General features: G+C 43.6%; 1 protein-coding gene across 1 annotated transcript; it reads right to left on the bottom strand.

Annotated features, from left to right (window-relative positions):
• Positions 1–15,700: 15,700 nt before the first annotated feature.
• LOC143219415 (uncharacterized) lies at positions 15,701–20,259 on the bottom strand. The gene is made up of 3 exons (XM_076445425.1): positions 20,166–20,259; positions 19,989–20,117; positions 15,701–19,944 (listed from the first exon to the last, which is right to left on the bottom strand). The coding sequence occupies exons 1-3, from the start codon at positions 20,257–20,259 to the stop codon at positions 15,701–15,703; spliced, it is 4,467 nt and encodes a 1,488-aa protein (XP_076301540.1).
• Positions 20,260–20,678: the final 419 nt, after the last annotated feature.

Genomic DNA, 20,678 nt, shown 5'->3' on the forward strand with positions numbered 1-20,678 from the left:
CATGCTGTACTTCATTTCCCGTAGATTTTTTCACGCAGATTCCAAATCTGGTCTCAAAATTTGTCTACGACCTCAGGATATTGCAGAATCGATTTCTTGAAATTCTACATGTGTAACGAATTTTGTCAAGGTTCAAAACGTTCGTCCAACTGGACCGACGGGTACTGACAAGTACCACCCGTCATTGCAGGGCTATGTAAGCCCTTGCATTTGTACTCTCTGGGCTAGTACTGTCGTAATCACGAATAGTATCGCGTCGTGCTGCATCTCGGAAGGCAACTACCAGTGAGATCGGACGTTCGTTCCTTTTGAATCAAAGTATAACCGTACAGATTCCGCGAGTTCGGTGTAAAATCTGTTAGGCAGTGACAAGGTTGCTCCGAGTCCCCCGCATTGCCAGTGCGTCAACACCGTGCATCTTAGCTTAGGTAATATCATCTTTCAATTTCTTTATATTCTAAATTCAGTCCATTCGCGACACAAACACACTTGTAACACGAAATTCTATAGTAAGAATATATTTGTCTTCTTTGATAATTAACTCAAATTCATTAAACCCATTGTTCAAAATTGAATTTAGCGCCAACTTTTATATGTCGCGGCACGTACATGTATGGCTTGATCAACGAGCGAATGTAAACCGAGCGAATGTAAACAGAACCGTCATTCGCGGATTACTGGCGACAATAAGATGCGAACCAATAATTCCGCAGGTTACATTTGTATTCTTATGCAAAACGGATGTCCGTACACTGCGTGCTAGTCTCGCTCTCAGTTCGCTCTGACTCTGATAGCGACAACACGTGTTTCTTAAATCAGTTTATACCGCCATTGAGCAACAAGAGTGAGAGAACTGTTCTCAATAATTTTTGCAACCAAATTAAATTATCCGTCGTGTGTTCACGCAAGTGACGTCTAACACCGATTGTTTAAATAACTATTCGGACAATCAGTTGTTGCTCTGAAAGCAAACCACGTTTGATCAAGGTTAGACCGACATTACCACCTACGTTCGCGAGTTTTCAGTAGTGAAATAAAGACATCACGTGTTTACTGTTAATCATTCGCAATTATTTCGTTTCAACCACCTCGAAAAGCAAATCCCCCATTTTGGGATACGATCCAGCCTAACCAGAAATCACACATTGGTCCTTCGAGCCGGATTTGCGTCGCGGAAAGATAATTAACTGTGAAACGATAAACAAGTGAACATGAGTGCCTTTCAAGCCATATTAACGAAGCAGGGGTGCGCCATGCGGTCTATTGAACGAGCTCTACCCAACTTCAAAAAACTGGGTAGAGATAAAATGACTGCAGCAGTAACTACCAGCCGAATTCAAACGTTGAAAGAACTCTTCATCGAGAGCCAAATGCTGAATGCCGAACTTCACCACATCGCGGACGAAAAGGAGAAAGCAGGAACCTTATACTTCGTGGAAGACCATTTCGCCAAGTGCGAGACCATTTACAACGAAACCATGGACTTCATGGCAGAGTTGCTAGCCAACCTGACCCAGTTGCGACAGCCAAGCCTAGCAGGTAACCTAACCACGACGGCGACGACATCACGTCCCGGCGGCCATCTTCCACGTCTGCAAATGCCTACGTTCGACGGAGCCCTCGAAATTTGGGAAAGTTTCCGCGACCAATTCGCATCCATGGTAATTAATAACCATAACCTTAGTAATGTAGAGAAAATGCAATATCTATGCTTAGCGCTCAAAAACGAAGCTAAAGCTGCGATAATGCATCTTCCAATCACCGAAGAAAATTTCGAAATCGCGTGGAATATCATTCAATCGCGATACGCGAACCAGCGGCGGCTCATTGCCACGCATCTCCACGCTCTTTTCTCCTTAGCGACAGTTTCAAGCGAATCTCCAAAGGAATTACGCCACCTTCGCGATCGTTTAAACGGATCTATCCAAGCGCTCAAGAATTTAAACCGCCCGGTTGATACTTGGAGCGACATGCTAGTCTTTCTCGGAGTACAACGTTTGGATCGATCCTCTCGTAAAGCTTGGGAATTGAAGTTGGGAACTTCAACTGAATTTCCCGCGTATACAACATTCGACGAATTTCTCGATTCGCGAATCCGCGCTCTCGAATTTATTACTCCTCCTTTAAAGGAAAAATCGAGTGACCTACCCGTTAAATCAATGAAACAAAAGTTCATTTCCGCGCATGCTGCAACTGCTATTGCCATTATTTGTCCCATTTGCAAGGGAAGTCATTTAATTTACAAATGCGACCAATTTCTCGCGAAATCGCCGCAAGAGAGATACAACTTTATAAAATCGCAACGCCGATGCTTGAATTGCTTCTCCGTGAAGCATGATGGCGCCCAGTGCCGGAGTGCTCACAACTGTAAGGAATGTCGCCAGCGCCATCATACGCTCCTGCATTTTCCTTCCAAATCCGGCAACCAAAACAATGGCGATCTAAAGGACGCAGCGTCTTTAGAAAAAGCCGCCGATGAGTTAAGTACACATTTAGTGACCAAACCATGTACTAACCATTTCGTATTATTGTCAACAGCAAGAGTACATGTGTACTCAACCAGCGGTCACCCTGTAAAGGTACGTGCGTTGCTGGATCAGGGTTCGGTTGCGACATTGATCACAGCGGATCTATCTCGACGCCTTCAATTACAGCGAGATCCGCATTCCATTTGCGTTACCGGAATCGGATCCTCGGTTTCGACGTCCAAGCATTCAGCGATCGTCCGCTTTTCGTCCACGGATGAAGTTGAACCCGCATATTCGACAACGGCAATTATACTACAAAATATAACAAGGTATACGCCGCAATCCACGTTACGCATTACTAATTTGGATTACCTTGCAGGGTTGAAACTCGCCGACGGGGATCCCATGAGTTCGGATCCAATTGATCTTCTAATCGGAGCTGATCTTTATGGTCAACTTCTTACCGGTGAACTGCGAAGACGAGCCAACAACGAGCCCATTGCGCAGTCAACCACATTGGGTTGGATCCTCTCCGGTCCCACAACCCCTTCCTCACTTCCACCGCGAGTAGAAGTCAATCACTGCGCGGTTTTCGAGCGACTCGACGAAAGCATTCGGAAATTTTGGGAAATTGAAACTATAAGTGAAAAGGCTGCGTTATCCATTGACGACGAAAAATGCGAGATCCATTTTAGGAAAACGCATTCGCGGTCCGCAACCGGACGGTACATTGTTCGGTTACCATTTAAAACAGATCAACCGCTGTTAGGAAATTCACGTTCCGCCGCCATAAGACATCTCGTACAATTAGAAAATCGGTTCCGACGCGACAAAACTCTCGCGATCGAATATAAAGCATTCATGCGAGAGTATGAATCGCTCGGGCACATGAGGCGCGTTGAATCACGTTCACCAACAGAGAGAGCTTTCGGATATTACATCCCCCATCACGCGGTACGTCGCGACCACAGCGAGACTACACGTATGCGCGTCGTCTTCAATGCCTCGCGAAAAACCACCAACGGTAAATCACTGAATGATTTACTGTTAAGCGGTCCGAAACTGCAACAGGATCTGACAGCTATTTTGATGCGATGGAGGCAATACGAATTCGTTTACACCGCCGACGTCGCCAAAATGTACCGCCAGATCCTGATGCATAATAACGATATTGATTTCCAACGTATCTTATGGCGAGACAATCCGAACGAACCGATATCCGAATATAAATTACTCACGGTGACATACGGAACTACGTCAGCCCCGTATCAAGCAATTAGAGTTTTGCAGCAGCTCGCTCACGACGAAAAGGGTAAATTCCCTCTCGCGACACCGATCATAATCGATCAAACATATGTAGACGATTGCCTTTTCGGATCTGATGATCCGACTCAGCTCCGAACCCAGCGAGACCAATTAATCCAACTTCTTAAGAAAGGCGGTTTTCATTTGAGGAAATGGGCCAGCAATGCCCCCGCGCTTTTAGCTGACATTGATCCATCAGATCACGGTTTAGCAGGTGGGAAAGATTTTAAAAACGGAGAGACTTTATCAGTCCTTGGTATCGCATGGAATCCACTCCAAGATAAATTCTGTATTAAATCCGTCGCGATCCCTGAGTTGCCGCGAACTAAAAGAGCCATTTTATCCGCAATATCAATGCTCTTTGACCCATTAGGGTGGATCGCCCCGATCGTCGTCACTGCCAAAGTTTTAATGCAACAACTCTGGCAAGAGCGCTGCGACTGGGACGACGAAGCTCCCAGCGAAATCTTAGACAAATGGAGTGTCTTTTGTGCACAGCTTCCACGCGTAAACGAACTGTCTATCCCGCGCAAGCTAGCCTCCGGTACTATAGTCCGTCGCGAATTACACGGGTTCGCCGACGCCTCGATCAAAGCATACGCCGCGATCGTATATCAACGTAGCATCAAAAATGACGGCACTGTTGAGATCGGAATTCTAACCGCAAAAACTAGAGTCGCTCCCGTAAAAACAATTTCTGTTCCAAGACTCGAATTGTCAGCAGCGCTGTTGCTCGCAAAACTTCTCCGTACCGTTCAGAATGCGGTGCAACTCCATAAATTCAATGTAGTTTGCTGGAGCGATTCGAGCATAACTCTTTGGTGGCTCACTAAATCGCCGAACCAGCTAAAGACATTCATTGCGAACCGAGTCACAAAAATTCACGAAGCATTACCTGATGCTTCATGGAGATACGTCCCAACCGATGAGAATCCCGCTGATTGCGCGTCTCGCGGACTCCTTCCGCTGGAATTAGGAAACCATCCGCTATGGTGGACAGGCCCACCGTGGTTGCGCAAGCAGGACGCCACGTGGCCAAAGTCGATACCATCATTGCCCCCCGACACTTGTCGCGAAGAACGTTCGACGATTCCGTCATGCGTCATCGCGAACAATCAGCAATGGAGCCTGGCCAAGCGCTACTCGTCGTGGCCGAAACTCCTTCGCGTAACCGCGTATGTACTCCGATTCGTAGTAGTAGCTCGAAAACACGACCGAAAAAATTCGAAACGCAACCATCCAATATCTAAACTTCCACTCGTTTTGCTTCCAGAAGAAATCTCCAAAGCAAAAATCTTCTGGCTAAAAACCATGCAAGCCGAGACCTTCCACTCTGAACGGTCCCAGCTCCTCAACAAACGCCCATTGTCGAAGACCAGCGCAATCGGCTCGTTGATGCCATTTATCGATAACGACGGGCTCATACGAGCAAGAGGGAGACTAAGGAATTCCTCGCTCTCAATTGGAGAAAAATATCCGATTATTCTCCGCTCTCACGAATTATTAACATTAATTATTCGTCATGCCCATCTTCAAACACTCCATGGAGGATCTCAGCTCACTCTATCAGTACTACGAAGAGAATACTGGATCGTAAGAGCGAGATCCACGGTTCGTACCGTTCTTTATAAATGTGTTCCTTGCACGAGAGAAAGAGCCGAAATACCAACCGAACTCATGGGCGACCTTCCGACGGCGCGAGTCACTCCAGAAAGTAGAGCTTTTACCCACACCGGGGTCGACTATGCGGGGCCAATTTCAATTCGTACCACGCCAGGTCGAGGCCATAAAACACACAAGGCGTACATCGCAATCTTTGTGTGCATGGCTGTCAAGGCCATTCACATAGAACTAGTAAATGACTATTCGGCAAATGCGTTCGTCGCTGCGTATCACCGATTCATTTCCCGTCGCGGACGACCTAAAGCAATGTACTCCGATAACGGCACCACCTTCCATGGAGCAAACCGTGAACTCTCAACTGCGATTAAACTAGCCGCGCAAAGCGTAGACTTTGTTAACTCCACTGCCGTGAGTGGACTTCAATGGCATTTCCTGCCCCCCGCGGCACCTCATTTTGGAGGGTTATGGGAAGCAGCTGTAAAAAGCGTGAAACATCACGTCAAACGCTGCATTGGTTCCCACACCCTCACGTCGGAGGAAATGACGACGCTACTGTGTAGAGTCGAAGCATGTCTTAATTCGCGACCAATATCCGCTGTATCCGACAACATTGATGATTACCAAGTCCTGACACCGGGTCATTTTTTGATCGGGACCGCCATCGTAGCTGAACCTCAACCCAGCGTGTTAAACTTAACCGAAAATCGACTATCACGATGGCAACTTGTACAACGTATTACTGAGAACATTTGGAAAGCGTGGTCCAATGATTACCTCCACACACTACATCAGCGCCCAAAATGGAGATCGATTCAAAGTCTCGCAAAAGTGGGGCAGATTGTCCTCCTCCGAAACGCGGGTATGCCACCAAGCATGTGGGAACTCGGGCGTATCATTGCCTGTCACCCCGGAGAAGACAGTCTCACTAGAGTTGTCACAATCAAAACTAGCAAATCAGTATACAAACGTCCTATTGCCAAGGTCTGTTTTTTACCTGTCTCCATTAACGAAGATAAAACCAATAGCAATCCATCCGCTCTCAGTACTACCACTCAAACAATCAAGTGATTGTTCGCAAACGAAAAATGTAAATCGCGCTTACTGTCATAATTATAATGTAAAGTCGCATCATGCACAATTATACTTATATCGCCGCATTTCACCGGTGCATTATGTTGAATGGATTCATTCAACAGAGGGGCCGGTATGTTCAAAATTGAATTTAGCGCCAACTTTTATATGTCGCGGCACGTACATGTATGGCTTGATCAACGAGCGAATGTAAACCGAGCGAATGTAAACAGAACCGTCATTCGCGGATTACTGGCGACAATAAGATGCGAACCAATAATTCCGCAGGTTACATTTGTATTCTTATGCAAAACGGATGTCCGTACACTGCGTGCTAGTCTCGCTCTCAGTTCGCTCTGACTCTGATAGCGACAACACGTGTTTCTTAAATCAGTTTATACCGCCATTGAGCAACAAGAGTGAGAGAACTGTTCTCAATAATTTTTGCAACCAAATTAAATTATCCGTCGTGTGTTCACGCAAGTGACGTCTAACACCGATTGTTTAAATAACTATTCGGACAATCAGTTGTTGCTCTGAAAGCAAACCACGTTTGATCAAGGTTAGACCGACATTACCACCTACGTTCGCGAGTTTTCAGTAGTGAAATAAAGACATCACGTGTTTACTGTTAATCATTCGCAATTATTTCGTTTCAACCACCTCGAAAAGCAAATCCCCCATTTTGGGATACGATCCAGCCTAACCAGAAATCACACACCCATAATTATCATCCAATATCCTAACCAAGTAATTGAACGTCCCCACATGATACAATCTTACCGCTCGGATTGTATCAATTAAATTATACTAGTTACGAGGCTTACTAATTATCCTAGCAATTCCCTGATTAAGCATCAGGTTCTTTCGCGACATTCCAATTGTCCAAACAGAGATTTATCCAACCTAGCGGCTCCCCAGTTTCGCATTGGGTTCGTCCGCATCCTAACAGCTCCCTGATTTCGCATCAGGTTCGTCTGTGCTATTACACAACCTCCTAGCAGCTCCCCGGTTTTGCATCGGGTTCGTCTGCGTTTGACTCCATTCCTAGAGGCTCCCTGACTTCGCGTCAGGTTCGTCCTCACTGTCTATAATCCTAGCGGCTCCCCAATTTCGCATTGGGTTCGTCCGCGTTCCTTAAGGGTGTAGACTCGGCTCGAGCGAGAGTGTGGTGGCACACTCACACACCGCTAGACACGGTATACGTACACGAGATTGCAAGGGTCCGGCTCTAGCTGGTATCCGTCTCGCTAATGCACATTTGGGGCCCCTACGTAGTCACAATCGCTAGATAAAAGATCAATCTAGCGCGCGAGCTCGTAAAAGTGGCCTACTTTTGCGTTTTCGAGGCGTAATTTGCATTATTCGGCAGCATGTAGCGGAGCCGCGAAAAGCATTGGGCGCGATAGTGCTGCCACTGTCAAGAGACACACATTTTCTTAAATATCGAGTGAAGTGGGATCCTTATAGAAACGGTGGGAACCTCGCGCGCTAACGGGGACACATACAATGTCAATGCAATGTTTATTATGTTAAAACATACATATTTAAATCAACCGTTCATCTATAGCCGAAGCACCGACCTCGGTGGCCGAAGCATACACACATAAGGGACGGTTCTCTGAAACTACAACTCCAGCATTTTTCCGCTACGAGCGCTGAAGTCTGGTTCTTGTCATTCGGTCACCAGGCAATTCAATCACTGTATCGATAAACCGGGGGTTGAGAAGTGTTGCCGGTAAGTTAGGCTTCATACGCAAACGTAACGTCACTATACGGCTGACGATGATGCTGCGTTGGTGTGCTCGAGTGAGAGTGTGTAGCACAGCTCACCGCTCGGGAAGCGTATGCGTGTGCCTAGACGGATAGTAAGGGTTCAGCTCCCGACGTTATTCGTCTCGCTAATGCACGTTTGAGACCCCTACGTAGTCACAATCGCTAGATAAAAGATCAATCTAATGCGTGAGCTCGCCCAAGTGGCCTACTTTTGCGTTTTCGAGGCGTAATTTACATTATTCGGCAGCGCAATGTCTGCCCGTGAGGCCTGCTTACAGAGCCTCCCGGGCAGACATAATAGGCAGAATAATGTAAATTACGCCTCGAAAACGCAAAATTAGGCCACTTGGGCGAGCTCACGCGCTAGATTGATCTTTTGTCTAACGAATGTGACTACGTAGGGGTCTCAAATGTGCATTAGCGAGACAAATAACGTCCGGAGCCGGACCCTTACAAAGTTGCAATCCGCCTAGGCACACATACACGCTGCCCAAGCGTCACGCTTGCTGATAAAGCCTGACTTACCGGCAACATTTATTGATGCAGTGACTGCTGTCACCGCCGAGATGGTATCTCGTTAGCGCTGCTGTGCCTCTCGACCACGGAGCACCGTGCTCTCGACAGTCTCGACGATTCAACGGGAGAACATGTACCCAGCTCCCCTACAGGACGGAGCTCAAACTACTTTCGAGGTCACAAACGGATCTACACCCTTAACTAACAAATTGATATCATATTCCTAGGGTAATAACCCTTCGCCGGCCACTCGTGCTGCTCGCGGCCCTGGCTCGTAACACAACAAAAAAACGAACGTCGCAGCTTTTAATCAATATTTCAATAGAGCGTCGCAGCTTTTAATCAATATTTCAATAGAAATTTACATTATCGACATTATCAACATCTGCCAGTTAGTTAATTTCTATTCCAATTTATTTCGTTACGTGCGCAAATGTTGTTTGACAGCTTAATGTCGTTTGACAGCTTGAGGTGACAAACGGTTGTATAGTAACAAAGCTGGGGTTTGAACATTTGGCGCGCCGTTTCTTCGGAAAGGTTTTAGAGCAAACCGCATTCGAAAAAGACCATTCGTTCAAAAGTTGTGACGTCATTAGTGACCAAAGACGACTTTTTCGTTCTGTTTTGGGCACGCTTCTGCTTATATTTTTTGACTTATAGCACCTATATTCAATTTGAGGTACTCATTGGCAGAGGGAGAGAGAGTGGGAGAAAGAGAAGGAGAAAGGAAGAGAGAGAGGGGGAGAGAGAGGGAATGAGGGGGAGGGGGAGAGACACAAGGATATGAATAAAAAAACAGAAATCGCTTACATAGAGAAAATAACTCGGAAAATTCCACAACAAGCGAGATTTGATCGAAATTGCCCACTGTGCGCCGCGCCGCCTGCCCGGAGGACCTGGTTGCAAGGGCGTTCCGAAGGCACGCCACGAGCAGCTAGTTGAATAAGAAATCTGCGAGAGATTAAAACTGGTTAATCAAGAAAGATTAGGAAAATTATACTCTGGAGAGCAGTAAATTCACATAGACTAAATAACTCACAGTATAAGATATCATATTCTCACTCTAGTTTAGTTTAAATTATTGTATTTTAAATCTTATAATTAAGTGAAATTAAGTTTATAATTGGCTAAACCCTGCTAATAGAACTATATAAACAAACCGTGACAAATGGAGATAAAAAATACCGAAACTCCTGAGATGGAAAGATATACAATATACAGGGTGCGGCGCAAATTAGTCATCACGATTTTTCAGCCCCTTCGGTTGGTCGGACAGAAAAGTGTTTCCTACCAAAATTAATCAGTATTTAACCGACAAGAAATTGCAATTTTTTAAATTAAAAAAAAATCAAGGTTGCTGTCATATCTTTTTGTTGGATACAGTTAAAATTTGAGGTTATTCCCTTGTATTCTTGGTGTGTGTGTGTTTCATATGTTGGTATGCCTGCAATGAGCGTTAGCGGTTTGTATGTTGGCCGTGTGTATTTGAATGCGACTGAGTCGCTAGTCGCTAGTGATCGGTTATGCTAGACGGTCACGGATTTGTACGAGTCCTCAAACGCGTTGAACGACGAACTGTATATGTACATCCGTACATCACTGATTCACGTACAGTTATAATAAATAACTTCTTTTTCGTTTGCTTCCAAACCTTTCGGAACTTTTCGTCTTCCAACCTATACACTTTTAATGGAACTGGGTATTTATAATTTCATAATATTGTAGGCGACGTCGTAACGAATTCAACGACCTGCTATACGATGACTTTCAGATGACCTTGAAAGAAAATATTGTAGATAGATTTGCTCCATTTGTTTTTAATCACTGAGTATATAAGATTCAAGTTGTTAATAAAAAAAGAGAATCGTTCCTTTACGACACAAAAATATTGATTTAACAAGCAAGCGTATTCTCACTATGTTTCTTCTATTACGATTGTGTTCATAATAAATTTAATTACTTAAATGATCTTTGGATTGTTTGATTTAAAATCTCCCACAATTGGTTATGGGCCCAGATCAGCCATGCGCACAGATCACATATAATTATAAAGTGAATGTGAACACAAAAGTGGAAAACGAAAGTAGTTGCGTCGTTTAAAAATATTTTGATAAAGTGTGAAGCAATAATTGATAAAATGTATAAAGAATCCAAGACTGATGTACGTATTAGGAAGCTTCCCGATTCGAATTATCAACAATGGAAAACTGAAATAAGTTGGTTATTGCGAGGAAAAGGATTACTAAATTATGTGATAACCGAAAAAGTATTGGAACCGAATGCTCCTGAGGCAGAGAGAAGACAGCATCAGGTAAATTTAAATAAGTCTTTCGCCGCTATAGGACTGAATATACAGGGTGTCCCAAAATTCGTGAAAATCCCGAAAGGGGGTGGTTCCTGAGACCATTCTAAGAGACATTTTCCTTTGCACCAATGTCAACTGCGGCTTTGTTTAGGAGTTATTAACGAAAAACACGGACCAATCAGAGCGCGCCCTGGGCCGCCGCGCCGCGCCACGCCGGCAAGCGAGTGTGCTACAAGACTCGGGGCACCCAATTCGAACTTGCTTATTGAATATATAGCCTGCAATTTCCTTCATGCTTGTGAGTTGACTAGTTCCACCTGTGATCACTACTTTATTAATTGGATCTTTCTGCTCTTGAAATTGCTCTCTTACCATTTCAAGTATTTCTTCAACTCTTACAATTAGTCTTATGATGTTAATAAGCTCAGATTTGAATGACATCGCAACGAACAAGAGTTTCTCGATTATGTGAATGCTCTCCGATTTCAATGAGCTTTGGATATGTGATCAAGATCATTATTCTTAACAACATTTCTCTTTAGACTTTTTGGCGATCGGCATTAGTTTACGAGATTATCGCGAGAAACTTTACTTGTAAATCCATGGGATCGATGTACTACTAGCTTCTATCCGATTTCAATGAGCTTTGGATATGTGGTCAAGACCATTATTCTGAACAACATTTCTCTTTAGAATTTGTGGCTGTAGGCTTTAGTTTACGAGATTATCGCGAGAAACTTTACTTGTAAATTCATTATGGGTGTTCATGACAGCGGACACGGCCTGCTAATGTCTCCGAAACTAAAGCCGACCGTCAACCATTTCAAAGGAAAAAGATATTTAAAACGTCGAGTTTTATAACATTATTTCAAGGTCATTGAAATCGATGAAGACCCGGATCATCCTTACCCGACTTACGGCAACTTTACCCGAACGAGAAAAGATGCAGAAACTGATTGCTTTAAAAACTTACTTATTCAGCCGTAAATCCATTTGCTGCTTCGAAATGTGTGTCAATGCCGTCAATGGGTCACTCGGTGACGAACTGCACAGATGTCTTCAGGTATACGGCAGTACCGAAAGCCGAGGGACGTACGGCCAGGTCGACGAATTGCACAGCCGGTGGTAGAAGGCCTAAGGGATGCGCGATCAAGTCGACGATCCAGAATTTCACCTTCACTTTCGAATCGATAAATAATTCGTATGTTTATTCCACAGAGATGCCTTGAAATTTTTCCACACTCACAATCACTGTTCACATTTGTCAACACATAGTTATGCACTAATAATAATTGCCATATCCCTTGTACTGCTTCACAAATCACAACAATCAGGTAATGCAATCACTAGACTGCGGATTTCATGCATTTGTAGCAAACATGAGTAGGTGCATTTTAAGACAGTAGAGAGATTAAAATAATTTCAAAACACCATAGTATTATTTTCAACTTCTTAAAATGATCACAGTGAGAATCAAATATCTGTCTGGCTCCTGTCCCTTGTAATAGCGGCAGCCAACATTCATTTTGCATAAAGATCCGTAGTCTAGTGATTAGTTTAAATATTACTATCAAAAACACAGCTAATAGCAACCGTTAGCTTTGAATTGACAAGTCTTTGGAGATGTTCTCTCTACCGCGGCTCGAACGACACTGATTTTCCGCAAGATTTTTCTAAAGAATTTAGGAAGGGCATTTAGAGTGTCGAAATTCGAAATGCACGCTGTAGCCTCGATTGAGGCAAAATTGCCCACGCCTGGCGTATTGTATGGGGACCGCCACATGGACGGAAAACCCTGAAAGTGCCACGGGTAAGGTTGTTATTGACAACAGCCTAGGCCCGGTAGACAGAGAGGGGGTTGTGATCACCCCCTCTGAAACCAGGTCCACGAGCACGGTAAGGCCGTTATTAGACTAGGCCACTGGTGGCGCAACTCGGTTGCGGTGGCCTAGTCTAATAACGGCCTAAGATCGTAAGGATCGAACCGGGGCCGTTAGCCAAGCGAGATCGGCGAGAGGGGGCTGAGCCGAAAATTGCCCCACTATATATACTAAGAGAGAAAGCAGTGGGGCGGAGTATAAATATTGTGAGTTAACTGGGCGAAGGACCAGAAAAAGTATAATTGTATTCGAGAGCAGACTCTTATTCGAAGAATATTTGTATTTACTTTCGTTTATTTTCGATTTGAATCTCAAGTATTGTTGATGAGATAATAAAGTGGACAGTCTGCTGTCAACAAAGACGTAACACAATACTTTATAGATATAGGCATTAAACATGAAAAATCGAATACATACACACCACAGATGAATGGAGTCGCGGAAAGAATTAACAGAACTCTTTTGGAAATAACTAGAGCAATGTTACGATCAGCGCATTTACCAAAAACTTTTTGGGCAGAGACAGTAATGACTGCAGCGTATATCAAAAACAGGATTAGTCATTCTAGCATAGATAACGAGATACCGTTGAATATTTGGACAGGTAGTAAAATAAGTATTAAACATTTAAGGACATACGGATGTTTGGCATACGCATGGGTACCTGAAAGATATAGGAATAAACTAAGTGATAAAGCTGTAGAATGTGTATTTATAGGATATGCACAACAGACAAAAGGATATCGATTATGGGACAGAAAGTCAAATCGAGTCATAATTACTAAACACGTAAAATTTGCAGAAAATAAAATAGGATATACGTGGGTAAAAGGAAAAGCTACACAACTTCAAGGAAGAGAATTGATTGATATTTCATCGGAGGGAAAAGAAATTGACAAGGAAATACACATTCACGAAAGAGTACACGATGAAGAGAATTTTAAAACTCCTACTGGTGGTAAAAATGGAGAGACTACAAAGATAGTGGGGGATGGAACCGTCAAGAGAGGACCAGGAAGGCCGAAAAGAAAAATTCGTAACCCTCATGGAAGGAAGCACGAAATTTAGAACTCGAGATAAGGGCAAGTGGAGATGTAAATATTAATAATGACAGCTTAGAATGTAGTGATGTAGAATTAAATAATGTAGAGATTACAGAACCCAAAAATTTAGAGGAAGCGTTGAATTCCAAAAACGTAAACGAATGGAAAACGGCCATTCAAAATGAATTGGATAGTTTAAACAAAAGAAAAACTTAGAAAGAAGCTGTATTTGCCGAATTCGCAGAAGAATTTTGAATGATAACTTTAGAATGATAAAAATGTGTGGGTTGTAAATGGGTTTTCAGATTAAAAAAGGATGCAGAAGGAAAAATTTCTAGATACAAAGCGAGACTAGTAGCTAAAGGATTTTCTCAAGAAAAGGGAATATACTACGAAGATACATATTCGCCAGTAGCAATTGGATTTTAAATGGCACATGAGACATATAGATATAAAATGTGCATACTTGTACGGAAATTTAGGAGAGGATATTTACATAAAAATACCGAAGATTAAAAATGATACAAAAGACACCATAGTAAAACTTCTAAGGCCGATATATGGATTGAAACAATCTGGGAGAAACTGGAATATAGAGATAGATAATTTCTTTCGGAAATTAGGATATAGAAGACTAACGGCATCAGGATGCGTATACATGAAGGGTCTATGGACAATTGTAATATTATATGTAGATGAAATATTCATATTTTCCAGAGACAAGGAACCCCTGAATAAATTAGTACAAGACATTGGGGCAAAGTACCAATCAACCAATTTAGGAGAGATAAGTTATGCTCTTGGAGTAAAGATAGAGAGAAATGAGAAGAACGTGAAGTTATCGCAGAAAACTTACATCGAAAGGATATTAAAGGATTATAATATGGTAGAGTGTAGAGAAGCCTTAACGCCGTCAGAGCCGGGAATTAAACTATCAAAAGAACTGAGAACAGATACAGAGGTAACCAAAATGAGAAATGTACCATATAGAAATTTAATAGGTACCTTAATGTATTTGGCGTTACACACGAGGCCAGATATTTTGTTTGCAATTAATAAACTTTCTCAGTACAACAGTAATCCAGGTTTAATACATTGGGAGCAAGGTAAGCATGTTCTTAGGTATTTAAGAAAAACTGTAGATTATAAATTAACATACGAGAAACAGGAAAATCCGGAAATTAAATAAAATATACTATAACATCAAAAGGAGTAAAAGAAGGCATTTGGGTCAAAATGCTTTTAAAAGAAATTAATTTTATAAATTACTAGCTTTCCCCGCCACGCGTTGCTGTGGCTCAGAATTTTTTAAATTTATGTTTTTACCTGTCACGGATGTGACATTTATATGTTTTATTATTATTATTTTATTATTTATACATCAGTGTTTTCGCAAACGTGACACATTCACATAACTTGAAGTAAGCAGTTAGCGTTGTAGTTGTCCAGTGGAAAAAGTCGTCAAAACTTTTGAAGGAATGGACTTTTTCGTATGCTGATTTCTCATAAACGTCTGGTTCAAACCCCAGCTTTCTACGTTTAACCGTTCTCGATTGATGCCGTCACAAACAGACAGACAAACACGGTTTTAGCTTTCTATGTTTAGTCGTTCTCAATTGATCCTTTTACAAACATACAGACAGACACGATCTTATGAAAGTAATAGTTTGAAAGGTTGATATACATGTCATAAAATTTAATTAAAGCCTTAACCTACTGCAATGCTTCTTGATACACGACATTCTTGACGGTCCTATTGGAAGTGCAAATGAATAGGTGAGGAGGGCTGCTAACTCGAGAACAGGCGACGTAAAATTGTCCGTGAGAGAAACAATCCGACCTAAGATCTATCCCGGCAATCTGCAACGTCTGTCCCTGAGCTTTATTAATGGTCATTGCGAAGCAAACGCTAATCGGAAACTGAATTCTTTTAAATTGAAAGGGGAAGTTGGTTGGGATGATTGGGATCCTAGGAATAAAGACCATTTCACCCTTGCCACTACCTGTCAGGATCATAGCATGAATGACATGGCGGTGAAGGGCCTTAATTAACAATCTCGTGCCGTTACAAAGCTTGGGGGGGTTCAAGTTCCTCATCAACATTACAGGGACACCAATTTTAACTTTAAGAATATGAGCGGGAAGCCCGGGAACAGCTATTGACTCTAGGAACTCTGTAGGGTATTGAACAGACTCATCTGCAGTTACTGTACTGTTCAAAGACCTGTAGTGCATTTCTTCAGCTTCAAACATATCGAGCACTGCCGAGTTGATCGAGGTGGCCTGATCATTCGTTAGTGTTAGGATGGCTCTGTTACAGAGCGACTGCTCAGACTGATTAGATATGTTAGCAGCATCAGGGTACACTCGGGAGATCAGGTCTTCAATTGTTGACACAACATTACAGAGCTGGGGTGACAGTGTCACATTGTCATCGCTGCCGATAGTGCCATCTCCTATTCTGAGTAGGAGAGAAGAGAAGCTGGCACTCTCCTCGCTGCCGCCAAGTTGAACTCTCGTGTTGGTGGTGAGAGTTACTTTTTCGATGGCAGGCCAAAGGGTGGACTGTTTCAAACATGCATTAACTTCGTTGGCGCGGGTACCTGGGTAAACGACTGGCAAGATTTGTCGGAAATCTCCAGAAAACAAAGTGGTGATACTTCCCATGACAGTATTCGTAGATCTAATGTCCCTAATAGTGCGGTCCACAGCCTCGATTGCCTTCTTATTGGCCATGGTACACTCGTCCCAGACAATTAGATGGCAGTCTTGAATCACCTTAGCCAGGTCACTGTTTCTGGAGATATTACAGATTGGGGTCTCGCTCCTATCTAAGTCTATAGGGATTTTAAAAGTCGAGTGGGCTGTCCGACCTCCAGGAAGTAGAGTAGCTGCAATCCCAGAGGATGCTACAGCTAACGCTATCTTTCCTGAACTCCTAACTTTAGCCAGGAGGACACGAATCAAAAATGATTTCCCGGTACCTCCTGGAGCATCCAGGAAAATTATTTTGCCGCGAGAATTATCTACACTATCACAAACAAAATTGAATATTGTTTTCTGGTCGACAGTGAGTTGGTTTTCACGGGTCAGGTCACTTGCCAGTTCTACAGGGTCGTGGTTGGCCTCTCTATAGTATTGAAGGTTTGGTTTGATACTTAAATTTTGAGGAGATGGCATGGAGTAATGAGAGAGAGGCTGGCCTCCATTGGATTGGACAGCCTCTTCTAACAGTGCTAAGCCCCTATCATAGCACTGTTCCTCAACATCATGGGAAGACGTGTCTATAGACCTCCTTCGCCAGTCCCTAAACACATCCTCACAAAGACTTCTTTTAAATTGGTGCCAGAGTTCAAGAGGGTCTGAGGGACTACAGAAAATTAAAATGATGGCAAACAGTTCTCTCAGCTTTCTGGGGCTATCAGAGACTGCTGCCTCTGTCAGAGTTTGATGCCATTGCTCATCATCCTCTAACAGGCCTAGACGTCGACAGGCAGCCTGATAGGTTGGCTGGACCACGCCATTAATTGTCTTTAGGCTGGCGAATGAAGTGGGGCCTCGGATATTGTACAATAGCATCCTAAGGTGGAAACACTCTGTGTTATTGGGGTGAATGGTGAAAACTCGCCCAATAACATGCTCTTTCTTTACTCCTGGATGTCCTTCCACGGGTGTGCCCTGCTTTCTACGACAGAACTCTCCTCTTTGTCGGTTGAAAGTGTAGTACGAAGGAACTTCCTCGTACAGGAGTGTACTGGCAAAGGCGTCCTTTGTACACACCTTAAAGAAGGCCAGCAATGTGGTGTTTTTAGGGTTTTCCAGCCTTTCCTGAAGGTTTTCAGGCTGGAAGTAAACCCTCTGGCCATTCTCCAAGTGAATATCCAAGCGGATCACTGGAGGAAATCTCTCGTGGATGTGAAATGAGAGAATACGCCACACAGCCTCGGAGGTGCTAATGTATCTTCCGCTCTGATAAGTCGTGATCTCGTCCCTATTGTTCCTAACACCAAAGGTAGCCTGGTCACTACCTTTGTTCACATATTTGCAAATGTATTTTATGGACTGGACGCTGCTACAAAACTCTACATTAATATGGGCTTTTAAAGTTCTCGAAAGGACAGGGGAATAGGGAACTACCCAGGAATTGTCTACGATAATATCACGGCCACCGTACCTAAGTGTCGCAGTAAACCCGCCCTGAGCGGGAGACCTTCGCTTGTAGATAGGATAGCCATCATCTCCAGTGATGGTTTCCCTCACGAATGCTCTGGGGTACTTCTTGCTACACCGACCTTCTCTCATACACGGTGACAGCAAGTTGAGAAAACCACAGGGCCCATGAACCATGTGGTTTTTAACAACACTGTAGAGTTCTGGGTCCTGTGCAGGGTCGGGAAACTCAGCTCGGATCACGTCATCGATCTGAGCTGGCCTGATCTTTTCTCTCAGCCAGAGAAGAATGTGGGCATGGGGGAGGCCTCTCTTCTGCCACTCAACCGAGTACATGTAGCAGGAAGCAGCTCCAAATAACTGATTTTTTGTTAGTAAATTAATCAGGACTTTGAGTTTCAGGTTAAAGACCCGAGATACTACATCATGTCGATCTTGGGGGCCTTGACCTGGCAGAAGTTCCCTTACTATTTCACCCCACCGTGGATTGGTAGTAAAAGTAATAAATAGATCAGGTCTCCCGTATTTGCGCACGTAGCAGAAGGCGTCCTGGGTACGTTGGTGCATGTACCTAGGGCCTCCTGTGAAGGTAGAAGGCAAGATTACCAACTGGCCCATATTTTGCGGGTTCTCATCCGTGCCCAAGGCATCTCGGAGGTGAATATAACTTTCCATTCTCAGTCTTGTCTGATTAGTTCTAAGATACGTCAGTCGCTCGGTCTCTATCTTGGCATACATATCTACCCAAAACTGATTAGTGAGTTGCCTATAATAGATTAGGGGATTAAACTCATTTTGACGGATCATCATCCTATACGCATAAAATTGGAGGGCCGATGTTTTCTTGCGGTCGTTTTCCTCGCCAGTGGTGGGGTCAACTTGGAAAATCAAGAAGTTGTAGCCGTCCTCCCCTCTGGCAAACATAAGAGGGTACTGGAGAGCGTCATAGGAGCGGTGGGTCTCTGATATTCTCCTCAGCTCACCACCCCTGCCACTGATGATAATATCACGACAGCTACACTCCTGGTTGACCAGCAACACCGCTACCTCGTTAGTAGTGGGTTCGTTGTACCGACCCCTGTGTTCCCCCCGAGGACGTCTATCAGCTTGAATAACTAATTGCAAATCCGGAATTGCTCCGGCAGGGAGGGTATCAACGGCGGACTTAAAACTCTGAACATAAGAATTGCTGTTGTGTAGCATTTCTTGAAGTTCCCTGAGCAAGGCAATGTTCATATTGGTAAAATTACCTGCTCGTTGCTCAGCCTGAGAGAGATAATCTGCAATGAAGTACAATTGCAGAAATTTCGGTTGAATTTCATTTTCGGAAGGCAAGAGGGAGCCGATTAAATGATAAACTTGCCCTTGGACTTTAAAAGTAGGCATGAAGTTACCCTCGGATATAACATTTGCTCCAAATGAGGTCATTTGAAATGCAGAGTTATATGAATGTACTTTTTTGAAGAAATGACGCGATTCAGGCCTATCACCGGTCAATAAAGAATTAAGTGGCTCCTGAGGCGACTGAATTAGGGGCAATCTGACCTTGCCAGAACTACAACACATTCCAACAGTCTCTCCCTTCCACTTCAAAGCATTGCAAAAGACACACACGCGTTCCATTCGTCCAATATCAGACTCCACGTGATAATTAATTAATGGATTATATTGAAATCCACCCATGTCTTTTCTTATCCACGGCAGCAGAGCAAGTCCCTCCGGTTGTTGTCCAGCGCCCAATAGACCAGGTTGGTGTCCTTCATTTGGTCTTCTTTCTTGCACCAACACTGCCTCATCACTTCTTCGAGTCGTATGTCTGAGGCGGTCTAACTCCAGACGAACTTCCCTTTGTGTAGAACTTTCTCTACTCCGTGAAGCCGAATGCCGCGCTCTATCAGAGGTGAAACGTAGCTCACGCTCAGCCTCCGATTCAGTAGCTCGCGATCTTGAAAGTCGAGCTCTATTAGAAGCTAAGCGTTCGTTACGTTGAGTTTCTGATTCTCTGAACCTGAGAGTAGATTGTATTTCTCTCGTATCTCTCCGGCGTTGTTGACGTTCGAGATCGGTCTCGTTTTCTCGAACACACCTGACTTTAGCGGCATTGTGCGATCTCCTTCCAAGATTCGGTCGCTTGCGAGATGGCATAGTGCAAACGATTAAAGATAAAAAAGGATAAAAAAGGAAAAAAGATGTAATAAAGAAATAAAAAAGAGGTAAAGAAGGGGTAGAATGAGTAGAAAGGGAAAAAAGGGTAGAAAAGGGTTAAAAAGAGTAATAAGCGTAAAAAAAGTAAAAACGGCAAAAAGGGGTAAGAAATAAAAATTAAATATTGAATGCAGTTGAATACAGTCAATAAGCAAAGCGGTATTCCAAAACGGCAGACTTTTCTTCACGAAATGCGCAGAAGAAAATTTGTTTTTAATCTTCCAAGCTACCCATATTAATACCACCCAATGCAACACTTTGCTTGCGAGAAACTCGGCCATCTGGCGGTGGCCGCGGTAGCTGGCGCCGCGTGGTC

This window comes from Lasioglossum baleicum, unplaced genomic scaffold (assembly GCF_051020765.1).
Source record: "Lasioglossum baleicum unplaced genomic scaffold, iyLasBale1 scaffold0028, whole genome shotgun sequence".
Taxonomy (NCBI): Eukaryota; Metazoa; Arthropoda; class Insecta; order Hymenoptera; family Halictidae; genus Lasioglossum; species Lasioglossum baleicum.